At 44.4% G+C, this 23625-nt stretch overlaps 3 protein-coding genes across 3 annotated transcripts; 2 read left to right on the top strand and 1 right to left on the bottom strand.

The window, feature by feature from the left end:
* Window positions 1-314: 314 nt before the first annotated feature.
* On the top strand, window positions 315-1567 carry LOC142948880 (epithelial membrane protein 3-like). Its single transcript, XM_076090933.1, has 3 exons — window positions 315-409; window positions 522-662; window positions 1136-1567. Exons 1-3 carry the CDS (start codon window positions 328-330, stop codon window positions 1309-1311), a joined length of 399 nt encoding a protein of 132 aa, XP_075947048.1. The 5' UTR covers window positions 315-327; the 3' UTR covers window positions 1312-1567.
* Window positions 1568-2076: 509 nt separating this feature from the next.
* Window positions 2077-8956, top strand: zmynd12 (zinc finger, MYND-type containing 12). The gene is given in 8 exon segments (XM_076090932.1): window positions 2077-2222; window positions 3790-3904; window positions 4700-4871; window positions 4948-5111; window positions 5421-5543; window positions 5647-5746; window positions 6323-6462; window positions 7820-8956. Coding segments are annotated over 8 exon segments (1086 nt in total). The 5' UTR covers window positions 2077-2082; the 3' UTR covers window positions 7952-8956.
* A 3057-nt stretch (window positions 8957-12013) lies between these two features.
* Window positions 12014-23419, bottom strand: rimkla (ribosomal modification protein rimK-like family member A). The gene is made up of 5 exons (XM_076090931.1): window positions 23006-23419; window positions 16652-16882; window positions 14810-14896; window positions 13319-13522; window positions 12014-12694 (listed from the first exon to the last, which is right to left on the bottom strand). Exons 1-5 carry the CDS (start codon window positions 23166-23168, stop codon window positions 12183-12185), a joined length of 1197 nt encoding a protein of 398 aa, XP_075947046.1. The 5' UTR covers window positions 23169-23419; the 3' UTR covers window positions 12014-12182.
* Between the last annotated feature and the right edge of the window lie 206 nt (window positions 23420-23625).

Genomic DNA, 23625 nt, shown 5'->3' with positions numbered 1-23625 from the left:
CACTGTGGAACCTACAAACACGTTACATTGGTCGCACGCTATTTCCTTGCTAACCGTTATGTTGGATGCAGTTGCTCAGGAAGCCTATATTTAAACAGTTTTGTTTGTTTTTGGCAGGGAGTTGAAAATGGCCTACCTGCTTATGTTTGTGACCCTGCTGCATCTCATCACACTGGCAATTCTCTTCATTGCAACTATGGAGAAGGTAGTAGTCATATTTAGGACGGTGAACAATCATGCCCAACATATTCAGCTGCATGTGCAACATATCCAGCTGTATCTATCATGTCTAATCTCTCTTTAAAGTCCTGGTGGGTGTGGGATGGCATGGAGAACTCCGACCTATGGTACAACTGTAGGTTTGACAACTTCACAGGAACCTGGTTGTGTGCATCCTCCAGAGAAACTGGTAAGCAACAATGTCTTTTTCATTCCCTCTACATATGAACATGTCCCTCCAAAAGGTAAACACTGAGAACTAAGACTGTTTTTTAGATGTCAGAATGTTTTCTTTTTCTCAGAGTGGCTTAAGGCAATGCAGGTCCTGATGGTTCTCTCAGTGGTCTTCTCCTCCGTCTCCTTCTTGGTGTTCCTGGGTCAACTGTTCACCATGTCGAAGGGTGGACTCTTCTACTTCACTGGGCTGTGTCAAGTCTTTGCAGGTAACAGTGGAGTGAAACAATGTCCTGCAGACATGTCTCAGTATGATGATACCATTTGAAAAAGGCTTGCTCTGATAAATCTACTAAATAAGCTACATTTTGGCATCTAAATTTTAGGTTAATTTATATAATGGTATCCTTGAGTACAGTGGCTTTAGTTTACTCTTAGAGATGGCTAAATTGGTACAAACCTGTGTAATATTGTAGATCAGGTATACATCTGATTTGTCTACATCTCTATTTTTTAAGTCTATATTGAAGGAGTCAAGCAAACACCGACACAGATTTTGCGTTGCTTGCAGATATTAACGTTTCTGTGACACTGCCGGAAGTAAAAGTTAGTATGTTGTGATGTATTCATGTTGTTTTGCCCAACAGGTGGTTGTTGCTGTCGCTCTATTGTATATGACATTAATCATATAGGTAAATGAAATGAATCAGGTTAACTAAAACAAACTTCTTTTCTTTTCTAGGGCTGTCCACCTTTTCTGCAGCTCTCATTTACACATTACACAATAAGGAAATCCTTCAGGACTCCAGAGAACTGACATCTGGACACTTTGGCTACTGCTTCATCCTGGCCTGGGTGTGTGTCCCGTTGTTGCTGTGTAGCGGGGTCATATACATCCACTTGCGTAAGAAAGAGTGACCAGAAAAGGGAAAACAAAAACAAAAAAATGAATTGACTTCTTGTTAATCAGAAATGTTTCTTTTGCAGGAGTCACAAATGCCTATATGATCATTGCTCAGGCTTTGGTTGATCTGATCATGTTTTTATGGCCTACATGTATTTTTCTTTTCCTTTTGCAAACATTGATTCCTCAATATCAATCCAATATATAATGCTGCCCTTCTTTTTTACTATAAGAGGTTTTGTTGTCCTGTGTTGACCAAGGAAGGTAAATACCAAAGCAGTGTTAAGTATTTTTTAATAGTGTTGTAGCTCTTATTAGGCATTTTAATAACTTTTAATTTCACGCCTGAAGAGAAAGCTGAAAATATGTATATTTTTGTACCTAAAGCTGATATTAAGAATATGTTCAGTAGCTGTTTGAAATAAATATCACACAAAGAATGAAAGTGTGCAAGTCTGTTGTTGTTGTTTTAATTTTTGATAATACATTAAATAAAACGCACATTTGTTACCAAATGAAGCTGTACATTAGACATTACTTGATCATATTAAGAACATGTATCCTACATTACATGCACTACGTAGACTACAGTGTGTGTGTGTGTGTGTGTGTGTGTGTGTGTGTGTGTGTGTAACGGCAGCAGAGAGGGAAACTGCCGTAGCTAGAGTTGCATAGCGACCGTAAACTTTGAGTTTCTCAACAACTGGCATCAGTTAATTTGGTTGAAAAACGAGCATAACACTGGCCGTGTGTTTGACCCATTTTAAGCGGGCTTTCTTGTGATAATGCAAGCTCAACCTCGTATAAAGGGGACAGCATCAGAGGTAGTTCCTCTCGCCTTACCCAAAGGAAAGAAAAAGTTATGTGAACTTTGCCAAGGAGCAGCGCGCCTGCAATGCACAAAGTGTCGGGTCACCTTTTACTGGTAAGTTCGAGTTGTCCTCGACATGACACGGTAGGGCTGTTCACGGCTGTCGGGACATTAATGTGTGAGAGCATACGCAAGATAACTCGTCTAGTATTCTTTATTTTTGTGTGCGCTTGTTCAAACCACGTCTGCGGTTCGGACGCTAAGTGGCAGTGTTCGCCATATTTGTTTCACAGCACACGCCACAAGATAAACCATGCACGTAGCACGTCGGCGTGAAGAACGATCACGTGACTGTGTCGTCAGGAGGGAGAGGAACAGCTGGAAATACAATCACCAAAACGGTTGTTTTTTTTTGTTCATGTGACTGGAAGCCCTTGCTTGAATTAGTCCACCTCATCTTTTTTTTCTTTTTTCAAATGAAGGTCAACAATACCGTTCAGCATAGGTGGACAACTCTTCAGAGTCAATTACAGATCATAAGATGGTGCTCGGTGAAACCCTTATTGGCACAGTATGGGGAGTGAGGAGGAGCACGTGGTGACGTCCCTCCCTGCTGGGATTTATGTGAAGGGATGATGCATTAACGCCAGTCTGCTAAAAGGAGCTTACAGACACTTATTGTGTTTGCTTCCCTCTCGGCCTTTTTAAAATGAACTACACGTCTTTGTCGAGTTAGATTATGAACATTATAGCCTACATGTCATTCAGCCTCAGAACAAGGTATAAAGGGGAGAAAACAGGAGTTTTTATTAGAACTGAAACAAATACAACAGTTTATACATGTTAAGAGACTTACTTACTGTGGCTCAACATGAGACTGTAAAGCTATCATTTATTATTATGCAGAGAATTATATGCAAAGAAAGCTCAGCAGAGACAAGAAAGTATAGTGACCCCGCGACCCTAGAAGACCCCTTTTATTTGTGTGCACACCAGCTACTGTATGTCAGCGTTGATGTGACGTGGCCGGATCGCTGCCTCTGTCCCAAGGCCAGAAACACAAATACACTGGCGCGAACACACATGCTCTTCAGTAGAAGAAGAAAAAAAGCAAGGAAAACCAAGACAGTTTCCATAGAAGTGTGCAGGAGAGGCGAGCCAGATGAACAAAATTACAGACCAGTTATGTAATGGCATACATTTCAGCATGCCCTCTGTGCACTCAGATGCTCTTTTCTAAATGGGATAGAGGCTCTGCTTAGCAAACCAACTGATATAAACAGTGTAGACACATTTCCCTCAGTACAAGTTGCAGCGAAGTTGTTTAGTTAACTGATCGAGCTCTGGACTGAGCTACGTTTTCTGTTGTTTTGTGTTGGTTGAGGTTTGTTGGATTAAAAACCCTTAAAAACCTGCAGAACTGACTCTGCTTGTGATTGCTGCGCTGCCACTAATTTCTGTCCTCCGTACCTTCCTGTTACACAACATTCCCCCGCATTGTGCCCAGAGGGGACTCAATGGATCCAAGCCGGCTGAATTGAAAGAGGGAAACTGAGGCAATGAGTCCCTTGAGGCAAATTTGCGATGTGACACTGAGGCTATTTGAATAATTTTGACTTGAGGGAGGGAGTCAGTATGGGAATATAAACATGACCTGAAGTTGCACTTCCGTAATCCTCAGTAATGCAGAGCACCAGCAGGATGACTGGGTGGGGATCCATGAGAGAATCTGTCAGTTGCTGGTTCCCATTCGCACCCCAAAAGTTCTCCAGCAGGCTGAGACAGAGCCTAATAAGGTGAGGACCTATGTGATGCATTGGGACCACATGTACACACAGACTTCTTGTTTTGAGTTTGAGTCTAGTTTAGGTTTCTCACTGTCAAGGAAAATGCAACGAATAACATGGGAGTCTGAAAACTATCTTCAGGCCATTTTTTATTTTCCCTCGAACGGCCTAGTGTTTCCCTTCCAGGTTTTTTGTTTTAGCTGTCATAATTTCATACGGCTTAAGTTGCCGAATCCAAACCCGGAGCACACAATGAAATGGTAGAATTAGCTGTCCAACAACAACAAGACGGCACAGACTCTCACAAATTCAGACGCAGACTGTGTTATCTCTCAGGAAACAGTGACGGTAAAACACACGGACCTTTGCTATTACGAAGTAAGCTGAGTGAAAATGTCATGAAACACAGAATCGATAAGGGTAGAGGGATAACAGGGCTTCCTCACTGCACTCTACACTGTTTTAGTCTCAGTTCTCCCCCGAGAGTCTTTTATTTGAGCAGCAGGTTGTCATGTGCTGTGACTGACGTAAGTGCAGGGAACTACTTAAAAACTGTTTTTCTGTTTCCTTTGAATAACTACCGTAGAGAACAGCTGACAAAGTTATTGTTTTCCTAAAGTTAAATTGAACATTGTTTTCTGAAATTTACATCACGGTTCCTTTTTGCTTTCCTAGTCTGGTTTCCAGAGCGAGTTCCATCTTCAGTGATCAATGTGTGGGTGTTACAATGGTGGTATTCAAGCTTACATGGGATATTCCTGTGATTGCTGTCAGTAAAAAGAGTGGTTTTGGTTCCCTGCTTAGGTGGAGCTGATTGAGATTTGCAGGTCGGTGGCTCAGAGCAAGCTGTCTGAGGGGAAACACCGGGAGGCTCTGCCGGCCGCCCAGTGCTGCCTGCGCTACTCCAAAGACGTCCACGGCCCCAAGACTGTCCAAATGGTCCCTGCCTACCTGCTACTGGCTGATGCTAACATGGGTGAGGAAAGAGCTCAAATCGTCTCCTTTCTCCTTCCCCTCATATGATGTTTAATGTGTGCATTTGTACTTTCCAGGTTTGGGTGATCTAGCCCAGGTAACGGAGCTCTTGGCACAGGCAGAGTGGGCGGTGTTGAAGAGCCCGGAGCACTCAGTCCACCACCGGCTGCACAGGAGCCTGGGCCGCCTCCACGCGGCGACTGGAAACCTTGAAGCAGCTCTGTTCGACTTCGCAAATGATGTCCGTGTCATAAGTAACTCGCTCACCAGAGTACATGAAGTATTTTCAACTGTTCAGTTACTTTGTCTGCATTGTGAGAAGCAAAATGAGCACAAGTTCCCGCACTTTGATCACCATATGAACTTCTCTCACAGCTTGTAAATATTTTTTTAAATCTGAGTGAGATCAGAACAGCATAATGGTGTACATTGTTGATCTCTCAGGATGTACAACATTTTGCTTCTTTTTGTGTCATGTACGCCCACCAACTTTGGAAATCCATATAAAAATAGCTCCTATAAAAGCTGATTTCTCTGATTTCATTCTCAGATATACTTTGCCAGTGAGGAATATGGTCTGGACAGCACGGTCGCCTGTGGCGGCTACTTTCTCATGGCTGGTGTGTTTGCCAAACAGGGCAAAATGCTCCTTGCTCGTTCCTTGTACTCTAAGGTAAAATAAATCAGATGTGATCAGGCATGAGGCAATTTGTTCCAAATCTTTTTTTGTTTTGTTTATGTGCTGCATGGTTTATCTTCTATTGCTCATATTGTAGGTGGCACAAACTTGGCACGGCCATTTGACCAAACTCCTCGAGACCCACGCCCAAAACGTCCAAGATCCTGACAGGGTGTTGGAGCCCTCTTATGGTTAGTGTTGTCATCAAACATGGACGCTTTGAATGTGATAAAGAACCACCACCATTTAGGATTTGCCGCACTATTAAAACAGAAAGAATCAGAAAATTTCATCACCAATCCATCATTGGCTCCACTCACTAAACAGCAGAGATCTCCATCGGCGTATCACTAAAAAAAAAAAAACAAGGTCAATAGTGCCTATATTTATCTGAGCTGACTTTCTGTGCAATCCGAAAGCTAAACCCCAGATTTACACCAGCATGCTTAGGGCTGACCTGAGACCAGTGCTGACACATCTCTGGCTGTGCAGCATCCGCACCACTAGCCTCTATCGCAGTTGCTGCCCTACATATGATTCTAAGCCTGTTAGCTGCCGTGCAATTTCCAAGGCTCCCTTGGGTAAAGTGGGTGTGGAAGCTCAAACAAACTATACAGAAGACGCAGACAAGACCAGAATTTTATGTTGATCACGATTAAATGAATTAGGTGTTTCAATCTTCAAATATACAATGTACTTATGCCCAGGGTAGTATAGTGTAAAAGTCAGCGAACATACGCATCTTTGTTTCTATCCCTGTCTTTCAATTTCAGCCCAGCGAGTTGAAGTGCACGATTTGTTAAAATCCATGTTGGAGTTTGAGCAGAACTACTCCAGAAAGGACTCGGCTCAGGTTGCACTGGTGGCCCACTGCCTGGCCATGCTGTGGTTCCTCGGAGGAGACTCCCTAAAGGTGAGTCACCTGTCGAGGTGTCCAGGCACTGAAGGTTCGGTTTGACACAGTGACACAGTGACACAGTTCCACATTTCCCCTTTACAACGCCTGCTTTGGCCGGCCGGACTCAAGATGGGATTATCTCTAATTGGTAAAGCCGTAAAGATGAGGTGGGAATTAGCGGGAGTTGATTTGACTGTCTCGATTCTCTGACGTCCTCCAGTCTCTGTAATGCCTCGAATGCTTTTTTGTGTGTGAAAACCGCACCTCTTTAGATGTGAGATGAGTGAGCAGATCTCCAGTGTGTCACGCCAGTTTAGAGAATGTGAGAAATGGTGTGTGTGTGTGTCCATACCACTGATTCTACAGGACGTGCTGTACCAGTGAGGTGACTGCCACAGAATTAACACCGTGTTGGGGTCTTAGGTTCAGTGGGTCCTGGGCAGGTGGGGATTGAAGATTGGATAAGATCTTATGGCAAAGTGCAAGTACAGCCTCACTCATAGAAACAGACACGACACCAGAGAGGTAGACGACTATCAGTTTATGTGTTCTATTGTTTTTACACTCATGTTTCTATCTGGTGGTTTGGTACAGCTGGATGAAATACAGTTGTTTCACCCACACCAGTTTCCAAAACTCTTTTAAAATGGTGACTTTTCACTCAGGTCAAAATGTTAAGCAACATAGGAAAGTTAGCACAGTTACTAATGAACTGGCAGCTGTAGGAAGGACAATGGCTCACCAGGATGGTGTTACATAACTAATGCTGAGGGCCTGATTGAACAGTATCTTTGATTACATTTTTGCTTGCCTTCCTCAATACGGAGATCGTTGTCAGCTATAACATTTGCTCAACCTCTGTGCCATCAGGCCACACATCTACTGTTCAGTCTAACTCTCTCTTTTTCCTTATATTTATTGAACTACAAAGTAAAAAATAAATAATGCACAGGAGCCTTGGTATTCACGACTGAGAGAGCTCTGGGTGGATATAACACTAACACAAACACTTGAGTAACACTTACACAATGCATAGCTGTTTACAAATTGCAGGAATTCCCCCGGATTCCACTGCAAACTTCAATGAATTCCACATTGTGCCTGTCATGTTTCCATCTTAGCATGCATGGTTTTGTCAGCAGTATAAATCAGTGCGTTGATATCCTCATTTTCTCTTGGTTCCTAACCGTGACAGTGTAACGACGTACCACGTCAGGTTTGTGTCGGAGGAGTTAAGTGGGATAAGTCAAGCCGACCAGGTTGCAATCCAATTTTCACTTATATTATTACATAAGTCAGCTTTACTCTCCCCGGAGAGTCTAACAGCTGCAGCTGCTGTGTTTGTTTCCGTTTGTGTGTGTGTTATTGCCAGGCACTGGGATTTGGCAGCACAGCCCTGCAGGCCAGCCAGCTGATACCGAACCATGACCTGACAGAACCCATCCAGGGCCTGCTGCAGCTGGTGCAGAGTCTACAGACAGAGCCACACACTGGTTCTCACTAGTCACAGTACCGGCCCTGCTGATCCCTCTGCTTACAGATGTGCTTCACCGGGGCATCTGTTTAGGCCGACAATGATTCACCCGTTCAAATGTAGAGCTCAATGAACTAGAGACAAATAAAAGAGGACAGAGCTTTTGAGATAATGTAGGGTTTATCCAGATGTTGTGAATCGGTATTGTATAAGCATGTAAAAACATTTTGATATTGAAATGCTGATAAAAGGAGGAGGAGACTCATTTTCATTGGTTTTGAATAATGACTCATCTTTATTTGAATCTAAAAAAAAGGAGGATATATATTTACATCATTATGCACATTTGTAAATAACATGATTTCGGGATCATTTCGTAACACTGCCAGAATGATACAGAACTGAATAATGGTTCGGGCATTTGCTAAAACCATTTTTTTTTTTTTTTGCGCAAAGTTTTTTTTTGCGTACCTCGTACTTAGCAGTCCAGAACCTCGTCGTCTATTCACCGTGTTATGCAAATATAATCCAATGTCTATAAATCGGCAGCAGAGCATAAACATTGCATTTTCCTTCTGCAAATCAAAGTACATCGTAAACCGACGCAAACCTCAGGTTCCTTTTAAAACACGTTGACAAAAAAATGAACCCGACGATTGCAGTGAAATTCTTCATATTATATACAATTCTGAAACATTTATTCATTATATCAAAACAAAGAATCACCTTTAAAATCATCCCACTACTAGTGTCACTAGTACTGAATTGAACAACAAAATGTTTGTTTTTTTTGGCATTCAGATTAATTTTCATGTGTCGAGAGGCAGCAAAAGGTGGAAACACTCAGATTTTCGCATATTCCCTTTTTAATTTTGGCGCCAAATATACATTAGCAGCAGTTTTGGAATTAAGTAGTAACCTTGTGCTCTGTTGTGTGTTGTTGTACACAGTGACCAGTCCAGAGAGGTCCCAACACAATTGTTCCAGGCTGCCCAGGCCCCCCACACAGGCCAACACACTTTCATGATTTGCACACGTTTTCTCTTCCTTCCCCGTGTCACTACCACGCAGTACCCGTTTCTTTCTGCAGCGTCCATGTCTTGTATCCACTTTATCATGGCCATTGTTGTACACATACCAAGCAGAAAGAAACCCACCTGAACTGGGATCAAGACTCAACTATGATCCTCAAACCATTGCTCCCAGAGGGAACCAGACAATGAAAAGGCATTGTGAAAGTTGTCGGGGCACAGTGCTAACCCGAAACGGCTAGATGTGCTCTGTGTGCATACGGATGCCGTGTAAACTACAGATTGAAATAACAGGGCTGTAGGAATGATACGAAACATTTCACTCTTTCCTATGGCTGGCTTGTCAAATGTGAAGGATATGTGATCTTTGATCTACATTTACGTACACAATGTAGAAGGACACAGGCATCAATAAAAAGACAAAGACTTTAAAAAAAAAGAGGGGACAACCACATCTGGAGATAGTTCGCTCATACGAGCTTCTATGTCGGGATGTGACTTGTTGATGATCAAGGCCACCAGCCCTTGCGTGTCGGGAGAGTGGACATCACAGGATTTCACAGTTTGTTTGTCAGATACTTTCATTATGTAGAAACGGGGCGTCACAGGCGTGTAAATGGTGTCATCTTCTCAGTGGAGCCACTGTGAGCACTTGACAGGCAGACTTAAAATAAAAGCTGCATTCCCTGTTGTTTCGTGTTCAGATTTTGGCACCCTCGGGCCCCTGTTAGATTCCAGGCGGTTAGTAAATTTGGCCCACAAGAAAAAGGAAAGTAAAATCAAGCTTCACAGCGGTTTCACTTTATTGAGACAATATTAGTGCACAAAAACCACTTTTCTTTTCTTTAAAAATACTATAAATTAGGAAGAAAACAAGGAACAATATAAAACAAGCAAGGAAAAAAAGTGAATGTTAACCATGGTATACGCCTCAGTCTCATACTGTAGTTTACAACCTTTTTTTCACTGTTTGTGTATCTTTTTGTCTGCCTGTAGGTAAGTGTAATGTTTTTTTTTGACATGTCTCGAGCTCCAATGGATATGTCGTGCTTTTGGGGGTCAGGGGGTGAGATCCAGGCTGCTTCCCTGAGTAGTGTTCAACAGAAAGGGTTTAAAAACATGGACGTCACTGCGTGGCACTGGAGAATTTGTGCTTTTGATCAGAGCTGTAAAGTATTATTCTCACTGAATGACACATACACCAGAATACCCGACCTCTATGTTGATAGCTATCTCCGAAGGTGTACAAGGGAGGCGAATCAACTGGAACAAAAACCATACGCGAGAAGCTCTTAGCCACTGAAATCCCTGGATTCTAATCAAAGAGACTGCAAAAAATATAGTTCCCATTTTTTTTATTTGTACATCATGCCAACAGATTTGTGTGTGTTAGGTACTCCATTGTTATCAAAAAATAAGGTGAAAACAACAAAAGTAAAATCTACAAATCATATGACTGTGAAAACACATCTGACCAAATCCAGAAATGTTAGCACCAATTTTCAGTTTCAACCTTTTCAGTATTGCAGGTCTGTACGAACAAGTTTGTCCACGTTAGCTGAAGAAGATTTCAATGTTGGCAGTTATGTCGGCCATTCCAGTTTCATCCGCCGGACACTAGTATGAAGCTAATTCACTAAATATGTACAAAAAAAAAAGCTAAAATAAAAGAAAATAACACTACCACCGTTTTAGCTCTTGGACATAAAGAGAAGGAACACCTGGTGTATCAGGGGCCACTTGAAAACCACAAGGATCCAGTCTGATATGTACTGTATGTCTGAATAACTATGTCGTCATGGCAGTGAAAAGTCACTGTTTTGAGGTATATTTTGTTCGCATGTGTAGACGCAGCTTTCACACTGTATTGTGTTTCCTAAATATGTCATCTGAGCAACACAAAAAAAAAAGAAAAAAGCATCGGTTTATCATAAAGTGCTATTGAAATGAATTTTAAAAAGCCGCAGACTGCTGCTGCCGGTAAGGCTAATCAAACAAGCTAGCTACGGAATTAAAAGCTAGGATTCGAGTCATGGCGCTCAATTCATTTTTCTTTATTGTCCGGGATGTGACTCTGAAACAGAACAGCTATTTGTTGTTGCTCCCACCTCGCTCAGGTTAGTGCAGCTTTGCTGACATTTATATGAGCCTGCTTCACTGGCAGTGAATGGACACCGTGTTAGCACCCAGGAGGACTCTCTGGTGCTGTGGGGGTTGTGGTCTGGGTTGATAATATTCCTGTTGACGCATGAAAGGGAAATCATTCTGACAAGCACAACGTCGGCCTCTTGTTAACGGGGAAGGTAGAAGCTCTGGCTACATTAGCGATTCAAAAATTGGGATTTTAGTTATCGGAGCCGTAAAACATTGTGTATACATTCTGTTGTAGTTGGATTTACAACATATGACATATGTAGTGAATTCAAGTCTCATTTCAGTTATTTATGAGTAAGAAGTAAATGTGACATGAAATCCAGCTGCTGTAGGACGGTCCCCTTCCTGTTCTGTGTCCTTGAAAAGAGCACGACATTGCTACATTGGAACAGTATAATGTGCCGAGCACAAGGATGTATTCCTCTCCCGAGGAGCTAATCACTTGAAAAAAAGTGACTTCATTTTGCCTCCAATCCACCAAACCAGCCCCTGCAGGAAACCCCCTTTTTTATGACAACATACTGTAGATTTGCCTTTAAATAATAGAGTAAAGTAAGGATAAAAATATGGCATGTGCCTTTTATGGGAATCCCACACCCAATACAAAAAAAACATAGTTACCTTCACCCTTGCTATTTTGCAAAATAGAAACTAGGAGAGGCCAATTTGGCAGTCATCTTATGTACTATATCCCACCACCGTGCCGCCACCCTGCTTGAGTGTGAGCTAAGTTTGGAAAGTGGGGTTTGCCGTTTGGGAGTAGAGGTGCAAAGTGAGGAGAGTCAGGGGAGCAGCCTCAGATCTTTGTTACTTTTGACAGGAGTTAGTAGGAGAAGGCTCATGTTTTTGTCTTTCTGTGGTTTGTGTCTGTATGTGTGCGGACTTTTTTTTTTTTCTTTCTCTGCTCTTGTTTTGCATTTAACATTCTATGTTTTCATAGTTTTTGGATTGACATGTGTTTTAAAAAAGAAATGTCTGTTGGCATGCGTACAGGTGTGTGTCTGCGTGTTGTTAATATGTATTTGTGGTGTTTGTGTGTGTGTGTGTGTGTGTGTGTGCATGAAGCTGCTTGAATCTTACTCAGTCAATAATTTCATTTCATTGGCGAGAAGAGTGTTGAAGTTGTAGGCTGGATCGGGGAGATCGGGGAGGGCGGGGGCTGTGGACTGGCGGGGCGAGGACTGGGAGGGCTCGGCCAGCTCTGGGTCACTTTCGCTGGAAGTAGAACCCACGCTCATGTTGCAGACGGCCTCGGGCAGCGAGCCGCCGCCGGTGGGCACGGGGCACACCTCCGGCTCGCTGCTGGTCTCGCTGGTGCTCGACACGACGGACAGCAGGGACATCTTACGGGTGAGGCGGCTGGGGAGCATCGACAGGGCGTAGTCGGCGACAATGCCCGCCACGTCCATGCCGCAGGCCTGGTCGAAGGCGATGAAGCCCACGTTGGCGTTGGCCTCGCAGACCACAAAGGAGCCGTCGTTGAGCTGCAGCAGGTCGATGCCGCACACATCCATGCCGAGGATGTTAGACACCTCGATGGCCAGCTGCTTTCCCTGCTCGCTCAGCGGGCACATCATACCGACGCCGCCTAACGATCCAGAGAGAGACATCCAACTGATTAATACAAGAGCAATATTAAAACAGTATTAATACAGTATATGGGGATGATATAGGAAACACCACATCAGATCCACCTACAGTCAGTGTCAACATGATCTGTCTCATAAATGCAGAATAATCTGATGGCTGGTGTCCTAAATATGTCACGGCACATTCCAGCATCCACTAGACCAAACCTGTCCAAGCTCTGACATTGACAGGTTGATGACAGTGTCATCAGCTGGAATGCTGTGTCACTTCATGTCTCCGGGGCAGTTTCAGGATGAGCCCGTTGATTTGACACTGATATGATCGTTAAATATTGTCCTCATATACGCAAATGATTAGAACAAATGCCTGTCTATTACTTTTAATACGTCTGAAAAACACAGATCCCATAAGATCCAAAGGATCATTACATCAAAGTCAAAAGAAAAACATGAAATATAGAATCGTTTTCCAAGATTAGGATCCGTTCCAGTTCGACAGTGCTGGCTTTGGTGGTGACTGTGACAGTAAATGAGGGGAAGGGGCAGCGAGTTCAGTAATGTAATGTGTGTGTGTGTGACAGTGCTCAATAGTTGAGTAATTCAGTGTGTCATCGTCTGCCTACCCAGGGAGCAGTTGCTCTGCATGCGACCATCGGTGGAGCAGCGTAGCATCGAGCCGATGACACGGCCGCCCACCAGGACCACCCGGACATCGCGGCCGTGCGACTCCTTGATGTACTCTTGAAACAAGTAGGGGGTGTCGTGCCGGATCAAGTGGCACAGGTCTGTCAGGTGGTGTTTGTCCCGCGCCAGGAAAACAGCCTTGCCTGAGGGGAAAAGGAGGAGGGATAAGATTAAGGAACAAAAGGAAAGATGAGCTAGTTTTCAGGCTGTGACGATAAAGTAGACAGGTTTTATGTGAACATGAAGATAAGATGCGTGCGGGGTCTGACATTTGCGTGATATTAGCTGAGGTTGGGTGACTTCCTCAAAGTCTTGCTGACAAGTAGCTGCTTCTGCTGACCAAGTCTCATGCCAGTTCCCGTGTCCCCTATAATAGATGGGACGCTCCTCTTGGCAGCCGCAGAATTGCTTCTCACAGAGGATAGAAAACGCCTGTTTTAATTAGTTCCACTCGGCTCCGTCTCCCGGCTGTCAAGCCCTGATCCAGCACCAGGGAAAATGTTGCGCGTGCTACGTGTGTGTGTGTACATTGTGAGTAGGTGACAATCCAAAGGAGATGACAAGGCAATCCCCTGGTAACATCATGAAGACGTGAGGACGGACAGTGGCAGGCACACTTTACAAAAACAAGACAAGCAGGGAATCATGGTCCTGTGACTCACTGAAACACATGACTACTTTGCACCGGTGTGCACTAAAACATTGGGCACACGAAGGCATTCACTTAGTTTTGAATTACAGTATTTCACATCCCAACAACTGGCCAGGAAAATCACATGACATGTGGGATCTAGTATTGGCCTGATTTTGAAAGAGACCTTTTATATTTGTTTGCAGGCCTTTATATTTGCTCAACAGAAGAAAGGAACGCTGGACCTAAGCCAATGACAATGGTCAAACACAGAGGGGAGGAAAGCAAGCCTTGAGATGCAGAACTCCATAAAAAAGGGTCAAGTTAGTGGTTGACCAACGGCTGCTTTCCCTAACAATGCGTTATGGCGGCAGCCTGGGCGAGCCACGGTGCATTGTTATTCCTCGGCGAGGCCTTCATGTGTCAATTACTATGAATAGGAAAATCCCAATGGGTCAGCAGACACTGGGGCTCATCTCCGACATCAACGGCAAGGCTCAAATTTCCCACACAAGCCCCACTGTGAATTCATGCAAAATGAGTGGAAACCGGGGTCAATTTACTAGAAACAGACGTGATTAACCTAGCAGATCATTCTGCAAGCTTTTCTGTCGCGCTGGTTGTTGCAGCACCGGAGTTCTAATCATTTAACACTCTGTCAACGAATTTCATGTCGGGGTGGACTGAGCTGCCGCCGGGGGCCTGCAGCGAAAACAGATTTCTTTTGTTTTTCTTTTGTTTAAGGTGTGGTGTGGTGAATAGAGCTGGTGACAGGAAGAAATAGACTTGATGGTCTTACCTCTGTGGCCACGTGCATTCTTCACCACCACAGGGTAGCCCAGCGGCTCTGCCTCGTCAATCATCTTACGGAAGTTGTCATGCCCTCCTGGGATACGCCATGCACACAAACACGCAGCAGACACACACCCAGAAACATGCACCCACATAGTGGTGTCAAAATATATCGTTTTTGTAAAAAAAAAAAAAACTCCTTTGTTTTGATAGCATGGTTCACACATTACAGCGGGCTGAACAGGGTGTGTGTGGCCATGGCAACAGAAGTGACTCAAAAAACAGCGAGGCTGTAGGAGTGTTGTCCTGAGCTTGTAATCGCTTTTTGCTGCTTGCTTGATTCATGAGATTGGAACAGAGCAGTCACTGAGGGGTGCGTTAATGTGAAGCGGCTGACCATATCTGACTTTGAGTCAGAGTGGCAGCTCGTGCAGCAACAGATGTGCTTCGGCTTGAGAAGCGATTGGAAATATTGAAAAAGAAAAAGATGTGTAACTTCTTCTTTTTCCTCTCCATCTCCACTACTCCACTACTGTCTGCCTCTCTCTTTGTTTGTCTGTCTGGTCTTATCTGGCATTCGCCCAAGTGAACAGATGTGAACTACCCCGTCGCATGTTTTTTTTAGTTTTTTCCAGATTCACATGATGTTTTCAGTGAGAGGGAGAAAGAACAGAGGGAGCGGAGGAGGAGAGAGTGGGCAGCAAATGTGGGTCCATCCACGTCATAAGCTGCTGAGGTGGAGAGCAGGAGGGAGAGCAATGGCATCTTTTATTTTGAAAAATCATGAGGGGGGGCATGGGGTGGGGCGTTGAGGGGGTGTTACATAAGCTCTCCAGCCGCTCTGCATGCATCGCCCGGCCTACTGTGCAGGGAGATGGATGGAATGTAGGCCAAACACCCCCCCCCTCCTCTTTCTTTTCCTTCTCTGTCTGCTCTCACAAACACCACACCGCTGTCGGTTTTTGTCTTACAAAATCAGCAAACTACAACCAATAAAAACAGCAGCACGGCTTGTGCTCGTGAGGGCCGCACCCCCACATATCAACAGTGGCAACTTTACATACACGTGGTTTAGTGGGCAGAGGATGTGACTCGGTATGTAAATGGAGTTTTTCTCTCTGTTCTTTGAGTAATTGCAGTGGTGCAGTGATTGTCTGACGAATGGCATATTAAACTGTTATACGGACACATGGCCTGAAGCCTGTGATGCGACTAATGTGATTGAAACGTCCAAAAAACAACATACTTGACACAGCAGTGATGGCGTTCATGCTAATAGTCATTTCACTGTAGATGATGCAGTTATATTCCCCTATAATTTGTTATACATACTTGCAGACACTATTTACATATATCACAACATAATATATAACAATCACTTCATTTGACTAAAACACAGCCTTATCATTGACATAAGCAGCAAGGGCTGTCCATATTTTTTTGAAACACAATCACGTGGGACATCATTTCATAAATAATTGATGACTGATGTATGACAGAGCTGAGGCTTTGCAGCAAGCTTGACTAGATCTTCGGTTCAGCAGGTGCTGTGACGGAGACGTCTATTGGAGCCAGAGGTTTCTGTGTTTATCCGTCTGTGCGCTCCGCTGAGGGAATTACAGTCTGCGTTCTGTCGTCTGCACTGGACCCCTAGAGCCATTTATAAAGGTACAATGCAGCGTGGACTACTTGTTGTCCACACACTGGGAAGTATTAATGAAGCCAGTTGCAATCACACTTTTCCTCCACTGACTTGTGGACTGACGCCTTAGTTGCGACAGCGCCGTGTCCCGCCACCACAACACACCAACACTGTGAAAAAAAGGATAAACTCCAAGTATTGATTTACCGTATGAGAAGGTGTCAGGCAGAGGCACGCCGTGGCCCGCCAGCTCCTGAAAGGTCCAGAACTTGTTGACACAGTTGAGTATGGCCTGGGGACGGTTGATCAGCCGGCAGCCCATCTTCTCCAGGTGGCGCAGCACGGTGATGTCGCTATCTGACTGCACCCAGGGCGTGGGCACCCGTACCACCACCACCTGTGGATAAGATGTCACCAGTTCTTGCTCCACTCGCAGACCTGGAGGTTGAGACGGTCGGGGTGGGGGAGGAAGGCGGTGGTGGAAACAAGAAGGCCATCATTAAACAAGTATCCAAACCCCTCTTACATATAGTAAGTTCTTCAGAGCACGCAATACAATTGTGAGCCACTATAGCGAGACCGTACTCTCATCCAGAGCCATCAGCCAACGCCTCGCTTGTCTTCTGTACTTGCCAGGTGAGAAAAGCAACGTGTCATTGTTTACATCTACCGTTACATCCCCCAAAGTCATATCTACAAGAGCTGGAAATATTGGGAAGGGGGTAATCCACCATCTCCTAATGAAGTAAACTCTTCTTATGAAGACTCTTTGTGGACATTGCTGCAGTCGTCCCCGCACAGCTCAGACTGAGAGTTGGCCGGGTTACAGCACCGGGCAGAGGCAGCCAGCTCCCAGGCTGGTGGTGTTAAGTCATGAATTTGGAAGGGTTCCTCGCTAGCTGATACGATTATTTACATGCTGCCCATATCCATAAACAGTACTCCCCTGCAGCGCTGCCAGCTCTCCCTCTGCCTTTTGGCCTCGCTGATGTGCTAACTAACACGATACGCTACCTTGTCTAAATGTAGGGCAGTGGGGTAGCCAGAGATGTCTGAAACCCCAAGGGTCTCGAATGTCATCACACATGAACACGCATCATGGAGAAAGGCGTGGTTGGAAACACTATATTGTGTTTGGTAATCAATTTTTATGAACAAAGCAAAATAATAGTCTTTAGTGTCTGTTATCTGAAATTCAAGGTGTTTTGTTGACAGACTGAGACATTAAAAACCAATTTCAGACACCACTTAATAATATATATATAATACGAGTGCAAGCTTAGTAAATACAAAGGGCTAACTGAACACGCGGCGTGACACTAACTTCCCTCCTCGCCATCTCTCCAGCCTCTATCAACAGCTATCTGGATCTGCAGAACAGAATACAGTTTTGATGGAATATTGGCTTGATATTTGCCAAACACAGATGGCAAATTCACCGGCCAAAGCCAGAGATTTGGCAGCATTTCACTGGTGACTGGTGTTACTTTGTCAACCCGATAGAGAGAGGAGGAAACAGAGACAGACTGTGAGATTCTTGAGCAGGCGATTCCACCCAACGGCTCATCGGGAAGAACAGATTGGGTGACAACCAAACCTGTGTGTTCGTGTGGGTATGCACATATATATATATATATATATATATATATATATATATGTGTACGGGATAAAAGGGAGGCGACACATTTGTCACTAGCACAGCACTTCATCTCTAACCATGACCTGAGTTTCAGCCATCTTAGAATCTGCAGGCTCACAACAGAGACAGCGCCACTGGCTGAGATCATCAGAGGTCACCAGAAGCTTGATGGTTGCTGCATACATAATAAGAACAGACAGCCGCCGATGTGCCGGCAGATGCGCGCTGTGCCTCGAGCTCGCATATAGTGTGTGTATGGTGCGCGCACTATGGGCGGGGCCCAGCCGGCACTCGTTCTTCTTCTTCTCTGTGCAGAGACAGGTAGAGGAGGGAACAAGGGACGAGGCGGCAGGCAGAAAAGGTCAGGGATGTCTTGTAGCCTTAACACAGAGAAAGGAAGGGAGGGAGGGAGGGGAGGGGCATAAGAAAGCAGTATGAAGCCATGAAAATACTGCCGCCCCTCCCTTTTTCTCCTCCTCCTCCTGCTCACAATCTCAGTTTAGAAGCAGGAGGATTTACTGTCTCTCCGGCCACACTGCTCTGATTGTGCAGCTACTGAGAGCACTGAGAGAGCTCTGAGAATGGCATTACAGTGGGAAGTGTCAGGGGACGCGGTCGCATGCTTTTTTGACAGACAGTATTCTCTGTTCATGGCGCTCGTCTCCATCTCCAGGGGAACCAAACAGAGACCAACGAGGCAGCCGGATGAATCAGTGCTATTCATGTGTGCAAGTGTTCGTGTGCACTGCACTGTACGTCATGTGACCATTTGCAAAAAACATTCAGAAACCCCTCCTGACCATTTTGGTGTACAACAAAGGCAACGTGCAGGTTTTTTTTGTGTGTGTCTACATTTAGTGTGGACGTGATGTGTTCAGAGTGACAGCGGATGGGATTTCTTCTGTCCTCTATGACAGAGCGTGATGTTTTTATGGTTCAACGGACTGTATATATGTGTGTGTCCCCATTTTCAATCTGCCCGACAAAGCTAACAAGCATTACAAGCATTCTGTGCATACCGCTGCAACGTCACAAAGCAGGCCATGCTGACAAATGATGTGCCAACGCGAGGCCGGCGGGTCCGGTCTGGGTCTGGGTATTCTGTCTCAATTAGCATGATGGGGCAGCAGGTTTATCTACAGTTTCCTCTGGTTCGTTTTGGGCTAACAATGCCTTCAATGGACAATTTGCATAAGAGTCATCAGTAACTAACATCACACAAAAAAAACATATACTATAGGCCTATACTGTGAGGCCAAGTAAAACCGAACACTGAATAAGACATTTTTTCAGGCGACCAAAAGGTTACAAGGTTACTTTCATGAACTGAAAACACACTGTGAAAGTTCTGACTATAGTAAAAGGACAACTCCCAGACGGGCCGTGGAAGCGGCCTGTCAATCACAAGGTAGCCACGCCCTAAAGCATGTTGTTTATTTTACTTTTAATGGGACCATCATTTACTAAACGATCATCATGCTGTGTTAAAGAAGACGAGGGATTGGGATCATGAACTCATACGATGTCTGAGGTTATACATCGGGTGAGAAGTAGAGTCATGTTCTGCACATTCTGACTTCTTTTGGCTGATTTAAACTGATGAAGTTCTGAAAGGAATGAAACGCGTTTATGAAGATTGTTTTTTGAAGATGCCAGTTGTCTTTGACATCACACTTCACAGAAGCATGCAGTTCAATGCGGTGTGCAAGTACTACAGTGATGACTTTAATACTTTAATATGCATTAGTCATATATATATTCATATACTATATGTATACAATGAAGTCAATTGTTATTAATGAGTAATGCAACATGTCGTTATAAGGTTTGTGGGAGAGAATGGAGGAGAAAGTACTTTGGTATGGTGGCAGAGTGAGTCTGTACACAGTCTTGCCAAACCTTACTCAATGGCTATTTTTATATTTTTGACATAATGCTGTGTAGGACATATTTTTTACCCACCAGCCACATGTGGCTGGAAGAAACAAAAAAACAAATCCACCACTGCTATTGTAATGTGTCATTACCTGCCAGAGCGACGGGTAATACTGAACAACTTTAGTGTGGGGGCTGTTGTCAGCTTGTGCGCTGAGCTGCTTACGTGGTATGACAGGAAAATCAGGGAAGAAAATGGAGGAGAAACATTACTCTTTCCTTAATATTTGTGGGTTTGTGGTAACCTGCAGCTTCCTCCCAACACAGTGAGTTTTTACAGCGATGCAACATCAGTTCGAGTGTCAGTCAATGCTGCTGTCACATAAATGATTTGATATTATCATATTATTCTCTTTTTTGTTGCTTTTAACAAAGCTACTATGAGCCTCTTTGGCAATACCAATAACATGTAAATGTTCCTGACTGCATGAGAGAACTTGCAGATGAGACACTGCAGGTTATTTAAGGATCAAACTATTCTCCTTCGATGGTCGGACATGTGACCCTTTGGAGGACTCCAAAGGGTCGTAAAATATCTCTGTTTCAACATCTTCAAGCAGCACAAACCATAAAATATCAAAATGCCTCTAGCTGACTGAATACTGGTTTGGCTCGCTCCGGTATGTGGACTTATCTCTCCTCCTGGGGCAACGTTGAACCCGGGGACCTCAACCTGAAGTTGTTAATGTAGCATCTACTACTAGCGTAAAGCTCATCTTTGAACCAGCTCCAGCATCAGAGTCTGTTTCCCATCATTTTTACTTTGAAATACCACGTAGTCATCTCAGTAAAAAAAAACATTTATTTTTACTTAACCTAAACATTGTTTGTTTTGGTTTTTATTCAAATATAAATGCACTCAAGACCGTATGAAGTGGAGAATAAGTCTTTGGTCAGTGACCAAAAGGACCTTATTGATCACATGATGGTGACATACCACTTGTGTTAGAAACAGTAAGGATAGCATACTCTCACTGATGGTGTACAGTATGCTGATGCTGTATTGCTAATCCACACAGCGATTGAGACAATCTAAAAGGATATGCATGTTACAAGAGGCTGGCAACGTTATCTCGGTAAAGACGATGTGGTCAAGCTGCAGTTTCCACTGGAAAGTATCTTCCAGCTCCAGAGTTACTGTCGTCTATGTGTAAATGTAACGGGGGGTTGATTCAAACGTAGATAAAAAAAAGCTGCACGTAATGCTCGGTGTACAGGGCCAGCAAGCCTCCACAGAGTATGTGTGGCAAGCCCACAGCGTGGCTAATCTGTCCGCTGGATGTTAATCTGTGATGTTAAACCAAGGCTCAGAAGACGTACGCAGACTTGGGGCCAGGCTGTATTACAGCTCATGCTAACTGCCCTGCTCCAGTTGTGTGTATCTTGCTAAGCCACAGGTCTAGACAGCCGCCTATACCTACCTCCCCGTGTTGGCTAATATGGTCTCAATTTCAGTATTTCCCTTGATATATTTTTGCATGTTCTGATGATAAGCATGTTCTTTAGATAAGATCTTGATATGGTAGCAGAAACGGCGTCATAATGTGATTTTTTTTATGTGATATTCTCTGTACAACTAGCCGTTTCCAGGATTTCCTTATGTTCACAAATGTTCCTTTGGCTGAACTAAGGTGTTACAAAGACATGCGATTTATTAAATGTCATGCCTTCCGCTTTAATACTCCCCGCGTTGAGTTGAAAAGCTTTGCCGTGACTGATCCGTACAGTAGAGCTGATGTAACAGTATCACCGGTATGTCGCCTGCGAGGGACGTGCTCGCTCAATCTCACCCCGATTCATCCCACATGGTCTCCAAACTATTCAGCATCTGCCAGAGTGCCAGCCTACACCATTTATGTGTTAATTGAGACCCGCACGCCTCTCATCTGGTGACACCAGCCCCACTTCACACCGCCCCGATGAATTCCATGTGTGTCTGTTTGTCGAGAGTTCCTACTGTTACCATCTCTTTCTCGGGGCCTCCTGGGTAAATAGTGAGAAAGTGTTGCCATCTCATAACAAGCTGAGCTCAAACAATGTGTTCTGGACCAAGCAATAACAAAATGTACATAAGATCTGTCATTGTGACATAATGTGGGTAGTGTGGTAAAAATATACAGAAAACCTGAGAGATGAAGCTGATACATAGGGCTGCCCTCGACCAAATCAATTAGTAGTAATTAGGATTTAATCGATAGATCTGTAAAACTGAGTTTCTCCACAAGTAATAATGCAAAATAAAGCACACAAAAATCTTGTGTTTACCAGAGTTATGTGCGTAAGTTTCTCTGCATTAAGTCATTCAGCATGAAAAAGCATTAAATAATTACTAGTTTACTTTCCATTGATGCAAGATTTGCTTCATGTTTTCCCTCCTTTAACCTGTATACTTATTTGGACTCAATGTAAAGACATCAATGTAGTTGCTGGTTGGATCTAGTCTACATAACATCTCTCACATTTTACAGAGTCAATATTTGAATTGATGACTCAAACACCACTAGTCCACATACGCCCCTTTGTATGTGAAGCATGTTAGCATGCGCGTGTGCCTCCTGTGGGCTGTGGTGCCAGCACATGAGAGCAAATAGCACATTGTTTTAATTACAAGTCCTCTGTAATAGTAACAAAAAAAACCCTGTTGCCTTTGTGATATTAAGTACATCGTATGATCGACGGCATTGCCGGGATTGTAACGTATTCAGCGAAATCAAATCAAGCATCCTCGCTCTCCTCTGGAGGCACTCTCGCTGGAAAGTGGGTTAGGCGGTCACGTCTGTGGTTACACTTCGCTTCCTTGCTAGCAGGCAGACCGGGCTAGCCCTTCCTTTCCTCACAGCAGTGTGGTCCCCAAACAATACCCGCCTGCCACTATAACTTTGTGGGACCACGTAAGATCACCGCTGATCAGCTCCACTGCACCCAGCCATTGACACAGCCCACGCCAAGACGCACCGGCTGCTTTGGTTTGGTTGTGTGATACTTGCCTAATTGTCCCTCGCTGATCGTTAGCACGATCTGGTCCATGAGAAGCGAGCGGAACTCAACGTCCTCGTCGGCGCAGCGCTCCTTCAGCGCCCGGAGGATCTGCACCTGAGGGTATTCCTGGCTGATACGGCGGTCGGTCACGAACCAAACCCGAGAGCACATTCTGGATGAGTGGATTAAAGTAAAAAAAAAAATATATCCGGCACAAAAAAAGACACAATTGTAGCTGTGCGAGGCGGCAGGTGTGTGTGTGTGTGTGTGTGTGTGGTGATCCGGGGGCTCACACAATGGAGAGCTCGGCGGCTAGCAGCACGAGCAGGTTGTGATATGGCTAAAAACAGGACCACGGCTCGTTGTCTGGACCCAACCGGCTAGGACCAACAGTCTTCTGTATCACCTTCGATTGCCTTCATTTGCAGCCATTTAGTCTCCCCGTGGTGCAGCTAGTTGAAACCCCAGACCGCGCAAAATTCGACACGAGTGAGCCGAAGATAACGGTATGTTTACCGGCAGAAACGTGTCCCTTTTCCACCGTTATCCGGCTCTCGGCGCTACTGAGAGCCGGGGCGAACAAAGCCAAAGCCGTGCCGCTGTATAGTGTCCACTTTACGACTCAAAA

The sequence above is a fragment of the Anarhichas minor genome, unplaced genomic scaffold (assembly GCF_050575085.1).
Source record: "Anarhichas minor isolate MPS153535 unplaced genomic scaffold, ASM5057508v1 ptg000003l, whole genome shotgun sequence".
Lineage (NCBI taxonomy): Eukaryota > Metazoa > Chordata > Actinopteri > Perciformes > Anarhichadidae > Anarhichas > Anarhichas minor.
Note: the sequence above shows the minus strand (reverse complement) of the source record. Positions and strands in the feature narration are given on the sequence as shown.